The sequence below is a fragment of the Cynara cardunculus genome, assembly GCF_001531365.2.
Source record: "Cynara cardunculus var. scolymus isolate 2C chromosome LG 9, CcrdV1, whole genome shotgun sequence".
NCBI lineage: Eukaryota > Viridiplantae > Streptophyta > Magnoliopsida > Asterales > Asteraceae > Cynara > Cynara cardunculus.
In genome coordinates this window covers 6,892,385-6,904,677 of record NC_037536.1, presented here as the reverse complement: position 1 = coordinate 6,904,677, position 12,293 = coordinate 6,892,385, and the positions used below count along the sequence as shown (strand labels likewise).

The 12,293-nt window shown below is 33.9% G+C and overlaps 1 protein-coding gene across 1 annotated transcript; it reads right to left on the bottom strand.

The window, feature by feature from the left end:
• Nucleotides 1-9,020: 9,020 nt before the first annotated feature.
• LOC112518581 (probable WRKY transcription factor 49) lies at nucleotides 9,021-11,163 on the bottom strand. Its single transcript, XM_025126330.1, has 3 exons — nucleotides 10,934-11,163; nucleotides 10,641-10,775; nucleotides 9,021-9,519 (listed from the first exon to the last, which is right to left on the bottom strand). Exons 1-3 carry the CDS (start codon nucleotides 11,161-11,163, stop codon nucleotides 9,087-9,089), a joined length of 798 nt encoding a protein of 265 aa, XP_024982098.1. The 3' UTR covers nucleotides 9,021-9,086.
• Nucleotides 11,164-12,293: the final 1,130 nt, after the last annotated feature.

Here is a 12,293-nt window from a genome sequence, read left to right as displayed (position 1 = left end):
GATACTAATATCGATATATTTTTGTCAAATTTTTATGATATCGTCAAACATATATTTTATTCAATAATAAAAACATTATCGCTTTCTCAAAATCACATAAAGCCATATTATAACATCGACTGAGATAAAGAATAAAATGAAATATTAAAAACACGATGTATCTCGCTGCATTGCGCGAGTACGCTTCTAGTTATAAATAAACATATATATACACACACACACACACACACACACACACACACGTAGGGGTTGTTTATTTACGGCTTAAAAAGCTTAATGGTCTGGGATGTATTATTCGAAAATACTAATTGATACAACCTGTGTTAAATTTTCACTATTCGTGATAAAAGTGCTAATTATCTTCAACTGGTTTGTACTAAATTATAGCACTTATTTTTATATCTTATATAACCTTAACTCAACAATTTTTAGTATTTACTTTCAATTATATAAAATTTCAACCAATTTAAACAACGCAAGTACCAAAATCGTATTTTATTTGAATTAAAATATGCTATTTATTTAACTTCTAAGTAGTTTAATGCATCAATTAGAGATGACTTGTAACTACATTATGACACTTTAACATATGATGGCCTAAACAACTCTTGCTTACAACCTTGTCACTTTGTTTATGAAATATACCAAATTTAGAATCACATGTGATTTTAATGATTCTCATAAATGTTTTAATTATGACATGCAAAAAATGTGGATTTTTCTCTCTTATGATCCAACCAACCCCAGTTGAGATATTGGAACATTAATTTAGAGGAGATGATGGAAGCCGTGCGATGGCCCAGGACGAGGCGGTACTTGTGATGTTTCGGCGATTACATAGACCCTGTAGCGAGTTGGTTAGGAGGAAAGGAAGCGAGTGAGTCCCCGATGGACGTTTCAAGAATGCGTTTAGCTTCATCTTCAGAGACTTTTTGGCATGGCAACCATATATATTCTTAAAATGGAAACCTAAGAAGTAATTCTAGTAAAAGAGATCATAAGAGTGATGAATTTGGGCTTTCTTTTTGTATTGTATTGATCCATTGGATTGAAAAGTATGCTCAACATCACATGGATTTTAGTAATAATTCACTTTCACATAAAGGATTGGGATGCAAGAGGCCTTTAATAGTTTCATCACAACCCTACGCCTCTGCATCTTTAGTCCCTAATCTATTGAAAGACTTTCAACTATTTTATTGCTAATTGATTCACATATATATTAAGCAAATTTAACAAAAGTCTTAAAGTCTTAAAATACTAAATGACCAAAATATCATTTATATTCACTTTTTCACCCCCTCCTCTCCTCACATACATTCAACCCCTCACATACACTCACCATCTCACAACTGGTTTTTTTTTAAATTATAATTAAATTTACATTTTATATCCCTATAATTAATTTATTTATTTATTTTACGTCATTTACTTTTAAATGTTTCATTTTAAACATTTATCAAATTAACATACATAATCGTATATTAGACTTGGGATCATGTGAGACCAAAGGTTTTTCGTGAGACCCGAAACACTAATTTTCAACCCTTGGATTAGATATACAATCTAAACATTCATAATCACAAAATTACCACGAGACTTCTCAATAATTACAAAATTGTCACCGTGCAACTTTAGACCATTAGATCATTAGTTTATAAAGTTGATCAATGAACATAAATTGGTCTTACGGGTCTCACGAAAAACCTTTGGTCTCACATGAACCCAACCATATATATATATATATATATATATATATATATATATACCCGGTATGTTTCAAATGCAACCATGTCCATTTGTACAACCAATGTAACCCAATCAATTGAGATATTTATGGAAATAATGAGAGTTCATTTATTATGATTTGAATATTTATAAAAAATGACTAGAATTCATTAATTATAATCAATACTTTATATTATGAAACAATCAAAACTTTTATAAAATCACATATTCATCAAATTAAATGGACGGTTGAGATTGAGTTGTATTGGTTGTACAAATGTAAAGGGTTGCATAATAACTCACATCTCTTTCTATATATGTTTAATACACATCTAGCTTTAATAAATATTAATTGAACTACACATTCTATGACATAAGTTTCATCAAATAAATGTTTCTAAAGGTATTAGATTGATTGATGTTGGTATAATTGAATTGCTAAATGGCATAATATTTTTGAGAAATAACTTTGGGTTGTACTTCAAAGAATTTATTTAGCAGAAAATAATGAAATTCTTTTAATTGATATTACAATCACCTTAATCAAGATTAGATGGTAGATTTTGTTATGGAGTAGTTTAAGTAACTTAACCATGGGCTAAGAGACAATGAAAATGATAGGTTGCGACATTAGATTGACTTAACTTGGAGTGATGTTAGCCTTCACGTAGGAAGCGAACCAACCGACTCAATAAGTTGTAGGATGCATCTTTAGTGAGATTGGTATCCCAAATATGTTATTATAAGCATTTAAAACAGAGGCGGATGGCCTGCAGGGCCCTTTAGGGGCCATGGCCCATGGGATTTTTGTTGTAGATAGAGTGATAATGATCTAGTCCGCTAAGGCTTTAAGGTATAAAATTATTTGGGCCCCTCCATTTTCTAGTGATCCAGTCCACTAAGAGTTTTTTAAATTATCCAAATCCAATCCTTGAAGCCTAATTAGTAATTACTAAGTCTAACAAGCCAGCCGACCCATCCATAACATAACGTCGACCTCAAGTAAATCAATTCAGCGTCAACGGCGTCTCCTCCAGCTTTCTGCGACTGCAGTCCTGCTTCTCCATCAAAGATCGCACACACCACACAGCCTCCGAAAACACTAGTCAGTATGTTGTGTTTCATCACTTCATGTTTGATAGTCTTGTTATTTTGTTTGAGCGATGTCTCCTCCAACTTTCTTGTTGAAAACTTTAAATGGAGTGAAATCTGGTCACCAATGGCAGATTCGTTTGATTAATGATTAGGTCTAAATTTGTTTGATACGTTGATTGGGTTTAAAATGTTATTGCTTGAACCTTGATGATTTTAAATTGTTTGATTTCTGATTAGGTTTAAATTTGCTAGAAATTGTTTGATAATTTGATTGGGTTTGACTTTGTTATTTTCTTTGATAGAACATTAAGTCATTAACATAGAAGCATCTATATATTAAATTTAGGACTTTAGGTTCCATAGACCATAGTCCATTTACTTCATCACTTGTTTGAAGAAGCATCTATGAATTGGTTTAAAAGTTGTTTAGTTTAGGAAGTCCCTTTTTTTTGTCAAATTGGTCAAGTACTTAAGTGTTAAATATGTTTCACATGTAGATGAAAATGAAAACTCAATCTACCATTCATGGGTTTTTAAAAGAAAACATGCTAGTTCTTTTTCTCAAGATCCCGGGTCAGGGTAGAGGCCGTGAAAGAAGTAGTGGGAGAGGAAGGAACAGTCGGTATGAAATTTATCCGGAACATGGTGAATCAATTTATGGGAATGTGAATCAAGAACCAGTGCAACCGCGTGAGTATGTTATTCGATATGTATTATCAGAATAATGAGTAAATTAAGAAACAATCTTACATCTATTCTCGAGGTACAAACCAGGATTGAAACAAAGAGGGTCAGGGTAAATCCACAGATTCAAGCAACAAACAATAGAGGGGTGAAAATAAAATGTTTTTAACTTGTAAACCCCCAGTTCTGGAGAAAGAGAACCGGTAAAAACAATGTGTTGGTTGAAAGAGATATAATCTGTATTTGTTGATCCTCTCTCTCAGTGATTTGATGATAATCCCTTTTCTCTTTCACGTTGTATTTGTGTTTCTATATTTTCAGTTCCAGCGATTTTCACTGAGTATGTTCAGTAATCGCTGAAGAACTTGCTTTGTAAATCTATCAGAGACAACAACAATTCAAGAAGACAACACTCACACCAAATAACCTTCAGCAAACGTCGAAGACTGAAACTGAAGATTAGAGACCGGCGAGTACGTGATCAGAAGTGGTATTTAGTGATTACAAGCCTATCTACATATGTGTGAAGACTGCTCAAGCTTCAGCGAATGATGATGAGACCTTCAGGTCATTCCAGCATTCAGCGATCAAAGGAAGCTTGCTTAGCACGATTGTTGTTGTCTTGTCCTTATGCACACAAAGGACAAAACCCATACCCTTACAAAAGTTAGTACGGACGGAGCCGACTAGTCGACTCTTTGTCCACCAACTTTAGGTAAGGATGTCTGCTCAGAAATAGTGCTTTTGTATTATTCACTGTAGCAAAGGACAAGCCTTCCTTTTAAGGCTTGACACACACTCTAAACCTACCATATTGCATTAAATGGACATTTAATGGACTGGTATAAATAAGAATTGTTTCTTCTCCATGCAAAGGGCGCGCATCTCTCTCTCTAACATAATTCTTGCTTCAAGCATCTTCTAGCTTAAAGTAAAGGATCTTTCTTTTAGCAACTTCTTTTCTTGTAATTGCTAAAGCATTGTGTGTAACCAAAGATTGTTTAGATAGGTTTTTATTACCTTATCTTTCTGCAAACAATCTTGTAAAATCTGTATTGATATTCTCTATCAATATATATTTTAAATTTAAAAATATTGTGTTTGTATTCATCCCCCCCTTTCTACAAACTGTTTCTCTTTTTGTAGACCCTTACGAGACCAACAATATTCAACACCAGTAAGTGTGTAGATGAAGATAAAGTCAGATTTGCAGTATCAATGTTGAAATCAAATGCCATGTATTGGTAGGATGTAGAATCACTAGCACAACCTGATATTCTACAAACAATGTCATGGTCGGAGTTTGTTAATCGATTTAAAGAGCAATTCTATCCAAAAGAGGCTGTCAGGAAACTGGAGGAAGAATACTTGAAGTTGGAACAAGATAACAAGATGGCATGGGAGTATACTGAGAGATTTATCGAACACTCCTGATTTGCAGAACACTATATCTCTTCAGAATCTCGTAAGGTTGAAAAACACATCTCGGGGTTAAAACCTTCAATAAGAGAGTTTGTAATTGCTACGAATCCTACCACATTTTCACTGGCAGTAGATGTTGCAGAAACAACGGAAAGAAACAAAAACAGACAAGGAAAATAGAAGGTAGTAGAAAAGAGAAAATGGGAAGGGCCTTCTATGGGGTTTAGAAGACCGAAAGTTGTGAAAACTGAAAGTCTTCTTGTTCAAGGATTTAATGGAAGACTTTGTTATCGATATGGAAAGTCGAGGCATATCTTCCGAGAGTGTTGAATGTCTCAATGTTGTTACCAATGCAATTCTCCAGATCATGCGAAATCAAATTGCCCTCAGCTAAGGGCCTCGAGGTTGACTATGGGTGGTAAGAACCAGTGCAATCGCCTGAGTATATTACTCGGGATGTATTAGTAGAAGAAATAAGTAAATTAAGAAACACTCTAACATATATTCTCGGGGTACCAGCCATGATTGAAACAGAGAGGGTCTAGGTAAATCCACATATTCAAGCAACAAACAACATAGGGGGTGATATTAAAATGTTTTTAACTTGTAAACCCCCAACGTTTTCTAGAGAAAGAGAACCATTAAAAGCAATGTGTTGGTTGAAAGATATGGAATCTGTATTAGTACCAGTAAGTGTCCAAATGAAGATAAAGTCAGATTTGTAGTATTAATGTTGAAAACAAATCCTCTTGTATTGTTGGGATGTAGAATCACTAGCAAAACCTGATATTCTGCAAACAATATCCTGGTCGGAGTTTCTTAATCGATTTAAAGAGCAATTCTGTCCAAAAGCGGCTGTCAGGTAACCGGAGAAAGAATTCTTGAAGTTGGAACAGGGTAACAAGACGGTACGCGAGTATACTGAGAGATTTATCGAATACTCCCGATTTGCAGAACACTATATCCCTTCAAAATCTCATAAGGTTGAAAGATACATCTAGGGGTTAAAACCTTCAATAAGAGAGTTCGTAATTTCTATGAGTCATACCACATTTCCATTGGCAGTAGATGTTGCAGAAACAACTAAAAAAAAAGAACAGGCAAAGAGGAGAGAAGGTAGTAGAAAAGGAAGATGGGAAGGGCTTTCTCTAGGGTGTAGAAGAACGAAAGTTGTGAAAACCAAAAGTCTTCTTGTTCAAGGATTTAATGGAAAACTTTGTTATCGATGTGGAAAGTCGAGGCATATCTCCCGAGAGTGTCGAATGTCTCAACGTTGTTACCAGTGCAATTATCCAGATCATGTGAAATCAAATTGTCCTTAGCTAAGGCCCTCGAGGTTGCCTCAAGGTCTAACCTTCATTTTGTGTTTCAAAAATGTGCATTACAGGTCTAGCTCTATCAAGGGATAAGGGAAAGGGGAAATGTGAGATTTTCCTTATGTGCTTACTTGGATTATGGAGAAGAGTTATTATATGTTGATCTTGAATACTTGTTATATATACAACTAATGTACAAGAATGATGTGGAAAATTTTATTGGATATATATATATATATATATRTGTGTGTGTGTGTGTGTGTGTGTGTGTATAACGGGAGGTTCAATAAGAATGCTAAATATTCGTGAGAAGGTAAGATCTAWGAAGTGAAGGTTCCTATGTGAATCATTATAAAAATTCATTTGAAGATGCATATGTGAACCCATATGAATAATCTGTAATGTTGGTTCACATATGCATCTTGAAACAGATTTTTTCGGATTTTTCTAGTGGATTAGATATTAACTTTTCCCTTCTTACATTCTCACAATATTTAGCCTTCTTATTTGAACCTGTCACTATATATGGTTTCAGTTGTTTAAGTTATGATCACATAAGTACATGTCTCCATATTCTACCTCGTGTAAGTGATCTTGGCAATTTTTTTAGCAGATTACTAAAAATTGTAAGTAACATTGGCTCAATAGTTAAACACTTGATTGTTGTTTGTCTGAGACACAAATACCTACAAAACCAACATTAGAGAAGATGAATTTGGAAGTTTCAAACTCACATAAGATTGTGATACAAGAAAAATATTACCATTATGAAAAGAAGACTAATAGGATTTTGTACTACAATAGTATTTGTAGAGAAGTGTTGCCATAAACGTAGAGAAGTGTGTGTTAAAAGTCTCAATAGACAGAGTGCTTTGACTTAACCATTTTCATGAAGATAGACCTTGAAACATCTTGATCAAATCAACGTGGGGATTAGCCGCCTAGCTTGACCAAACCCCTTAAATAATGTGTTTTGTTTGCTGTTTTTTATATACTTGGGGAATTTTTTTGGCTTTTTGCCATGGGCATCAGAAACGTCAGGACCGGCCCTGTAGACACGAATCGCAATCTAAGCAATTAAACTTCACCATAACTCTTAACACACTCTAAAGCACCTAAACAATACATTGAAAGACCCCAAAGCGGCTCGAAACAAAAACGAAAAATCGCAAAACAGTGAAGAATGTGACCTAAGTCGCAAGGAGGTCGCATTCCTCTCTGGAATGTGATTTTCAGCTTCAGTTCTGCCCTGTTTTGTGCATCTTCAAACCCAAATCATTCCATCTCTAAACTTGCTTCCAAATCCAGAACTTTATCAAGCAAACTCACAAAAACTCTAGTGGTAAAGGCTTGGGCATGTCATAGTCATGAACCCGAGTTCGAGCCCTGGGAGGGGAGTGTTGGCGACATTTAAGTGGGGCCATGTTTAGCCTCCAAATTTGCCGGGGATTAGTCGGGCTTTGGCCCGGACACCCTTACAAAAAAAAACTCACAAAAACTCTAATTTAAAACACGAAAATTTCTTGCACAATCAATCTTTCCCATCTATTAAGAATCAAAACCGATAATCCCCGGAGATTTTCAAGACAAAACTCAATACAAGAATTTTAATAAAACTAACAATCAAGCCATGACCTTAACTTTCACTTATGGGATTCAAACATGAAGAAACACATAAACATCAACTTCAACCAAACCTACCAAAATCCATAACATGATCTACAACTTCACTTAATTAAATATCAAGCTAAGTCTACCGAAACAACTTGGAAGCAATCACCACCACTTCCACTGTTATACCATCACAATCACCAACACTGTACCACTATCACAACCGCCACTGACACGACTATAACTGCCGCCACCATAGTACCACCGGTGTTGTCACCATCATAGCCACCACATCATTATCATTATCACCACCACCACCACTACCACGGCAACCAATTAAAATTGTTATTATGATCTTATCATTATATAGTATTTGTTACTTAACAATAAAGTATGAAAATATCATGAAGGGGTATTTTGGTAATCTATCACTATTTTACTATAATTCTAAAGTTATATTTAGAGAACCAAACCTACAACGGAGGATTTCATTCAAATCCCTATTAACTAAACACATGATCAAACTAAATTAAATTACCAAACAATTCCATTTCCTTTGACAAAAATTTCCAACACATTCCATCATATGAACCAAACGTCATCTTAAAATAAAATCTCGTAACAATTACTGATGTCTTCACCGTCAATGACCCCTTATTTTACTGCGATTAAGGTGTATTTGGTGTCCTATAGTATCCTAAATTTTCATATTACACCCTTACGTCGTCCAAAAATTCATTTTTAACACCTTACTTTGACCTTTTTTTCCACATCAGCCCAACTTCTAAGATTCAAAGATATTACATTGGTGCTGACTATTTGACTCTGCTTAAATAAACATTGTATAGTATGATAAAAAAAAATGTCACATTTGAAACTGGGATAGTGATAATATTAAGTACTCCACTTTCTAAACAGAAAATAAAATCGTTAGAATAAATAATTTTGGACAAAACACAAATACGATGACTTCGGGTTCAAATCTAAGGAGAAATAAAAATCCCCCTTGTGGCCACGGAGGTTCAAATACGATGACTTCGGGTAATCTGCAAAGCAGGTGGTCGTCCTGGGATTAGTCAGCTGCATAGCGAGTTGGATATTCAAGTTAATTAAAAAAAACCATAATAGTAACAAGTTGGTAATGACTTAACAGTTTGAAAATACAACCCGGTTTATCATGCAAAATTATTCATATATCATCTATTACACAATCAAAGTATGCATGATTAGTTAATATTTCGGGGACCATGAAAATGAAGGCGAAGTCGGTGGAGACGGATGATGAGACGACGACGAAGAAGAAGAATTTGATGAATTTGTGGTGTAGATGATAGGGTTGCGAATGAGTAACGGCACCATGTCTTCAAGCAATCCTTGTGGAGAAAATACAACTTCCGAGGATTCTTTCTGATGATCTCTTAACATGGTTGATGGTTCGTTTTTATCCGTATCTTCGGTTGGTCGTTTATGGCTTTCCAAATTGAACCTTCTAAACTTTTTAGTAGGCGGGTCGGGATTCTCTGATTGACCAAATACGAATAACGGGTACATGTAATGAAGGTGAAGTCCTTCGTAAGTGATGATCAGTGTGTCCGGATCCTCATTCGATCGCTCGACTTGCTTTTTCGCACCACATCGTGGGTTTGTGCACTTGTAATAGCTTCTGTATACATCCATAAGAAATACTTCTCATGAATAAATGTAATCAATAATATGATTGAACCGTATTATACATATATTCCAAGACTAATATTTAGTGTCATTCATTTGGGAATTTGTTAAAAGGAATATCAATAAATCTGATATACTTAGGGGCCGTTTACCAAATGCTTATTCGGGTAAGCGCTTACCAAGTCACATTACTTCACTGGATGAAATATGGAAAAGACCAAAATCATACCCGATAAGAGCGAAGGCAAGGACCGAGAGTCTTACCCGGTAAGTGATGACGACAACTCTTACCATGGTCAGTGCTTACTGGGTAAGTTGTTACATACGATGTCGTTTTGGTAACTAAAATCTTACCATGACGACAACACTGTGAAGGTTTTAAAAAGTCACCTTCACAGCATTTTGCTGTGAAGTTTCAAGTGTAAAATGTTGGTCTCACGGGTCTCACGAAAACATGCTAGTCTCACATGATCCCAAGTCTATATATATATATATATATATATATATATATATATATACTATATTATAAATCGTTTGATAAGAACTCTTAAAAATCATTTTTTATGTACGAAATATTGTTTATTGATGCATATTACTTAAAATTCAAGATTACAAGTAAATTGTGTGTAAATACAACTTATTAAAGCTTCATGTTTGAATTCGTGTAACTAACTGCAGATAAACATAATCAAATACATGATAAACATCTTGTTTTAAATATAAAAAATATAAAATATAATTAAGATAATCATTGAGTTCTAACAGAATACTTAATTATTATCTTTAAAAAAATTATATTATTAAACCTAAATTAAAATACTTTGTTACGTTAAATTAAATTATAATAAAAATTTTGAATTAAAGAAAATACACAAAACAAGAACTTTTAAATAGTTAATTTGATACTAACATCGATATATTTTTTTCAAAATTTTATAATTTTTTCAAAATTTTATAATATTTTCAAATTTATATTTTATTCAAAAATAAAAACATTATCGCTTTCTCATAACCAAATAAAACTGTATTATAATGAAACATTGAAACCGAAATGTCTCGATACATTGCAAGAGTACCCTTCTAGTATATATATATATATAGATAGATAGAAACCTGGGGTTAGAGCTGTTCTTAATAGATTTCTGACCATACTTTCTCCATTTATAACCATCATCAGCCATTACATTCCCACTGTTTTTAATCTTCAATATATACTTGTTCTCAACCCTACTCTCCATTTCTGAAATCCTGCAAACATATATATTATAACCACAAAATATATTAAGACATCAAAATGTATATAAATATTGTGAACATGTTTATAAGTACAATTGTAAACCGTTGATACGAAAATTTGATGGCCAGGTTTCGTTAGAACGATTATTAACAAACAAACAAACTAAAACCTGGCTAATGAGGAAAGATCCGGAGTCGTATTATCCGATGCCAATAATGCTGTTTCAATATCGGTTATTGTCGGGCCTGAGTAGATGCTAGATATGAAATTGTTGATGGAGTTAGCGTCGGACGAGATTTCCGGAGTGACGAAAAGGAACGGGGAGTCGTCGTTGAGAAGGTGGCATAGAAGATCGTCTTGGAAGCCTTGTGACCAGTAGCATGGCTCGAGTTCCTCCATTATGGGCTATGTTTTATGAAGAAATTAAAGAGAGGGGTGGTTGTAAATGAAGTGGGTAAGGTTTATAGAATGAAGGTGAGTGAGGGTGGAGCAGATAAAGAGGATTTGGTTATGTTGTATGTACGTAGCAATGATAAGTTGACTTTCTGTTATTTGCATGTGGTCAATTGTAATCAGTTTTGGATCATGTGAATGTATATATATATATATATATATATGTTTATCTCCATACCCTCTTTTGGTATTATATATATACACTCATTTATTGCTTATGTTTTTACTAAAAACAAGTATATTTGTTACCGACTTAATGGGACTCATAGTTTGTGTGGTTATTTATAGATGATTATTTGATAGTGGCTTAATGATATAAAAAGTGAAATAAGAAAAGGGTAATTAAGGTAGAGGAGTAGGTAGATGGATGTTTGATGCCTTGATGGGGAGGTAAGAAAGAGGGGGGTTGACTTTTGTAAAGAACCAAAAAGAGCATTGATGGAAGGGAAGACATCGGCTTGCATGGTTTATATCTCGTGGACTTGTTTGTCTCCTGGATATATACATCCAAGTTTGACATCTAATAATAATATGTGGACCATTCGTACCTAAACCATCACCCTTGTCTTCTTCTTCAATAGTCAACCACTCTATATATATATATATATATATATATATAGGGAAGGGTTCAAACGAGAACTCCTGTGATTTACGAGAATGCGAGAACAACCCAATAACCACATATTGTGATAAAAAATAAAATTAAAAGATTTTTAAAACTAAAATTGAAATTTAAAAAGATTTAGAAAATATTAAAATTAAAAGGGTAATAATGGAATGATATCATAAAATCTTTTAATACGATTACACGATCATAATTACATTATCTAATAAACGGTTAATCACGTGATATGGTGTGATAATCATGTGATTATCACACAATTATCACATTATCGCTTATATCAACACGATTTGGTGTGATATGGGTGTGATAATCATGTGATTATCACACAATTATCACATTATCGCTTATATCAACACGATTTGGTGTGATTTGGGTGTGATATGGGTGTGATAATCATGTGATTATCACATTATTGCTTATATCAACACGATTTGGTATGATTTGAGTGTGA

What these genes read in the sequence shown, in the direction of transcription:
- LOC112518581 (XM_025126330.1), bottom strand. Translation starts at nt 11,163, where the DNA reads ATGGAGGAACTCGAGCCATGCTACTGGTCACAAGGCTTCCAAGACGAT. An exon ending in GATCTTTCCTCATTAGCCAG is followed by an intron (nt 10,776 to 10,933) that starts GTTTTAGTTTGT and finishes ATATGTTTGCAG; the next exon opens with GATTTCAGAAATGGAGAGTA. An exon ending in AAGAACAGCTCTAACCCCAG is followed by an intron (nt 9,520 to 10,640) that starts GTTTCTATCTAT and finishes GGATGTATACAG; the next exon opens with AAGCTATTACAAGTGCACAA.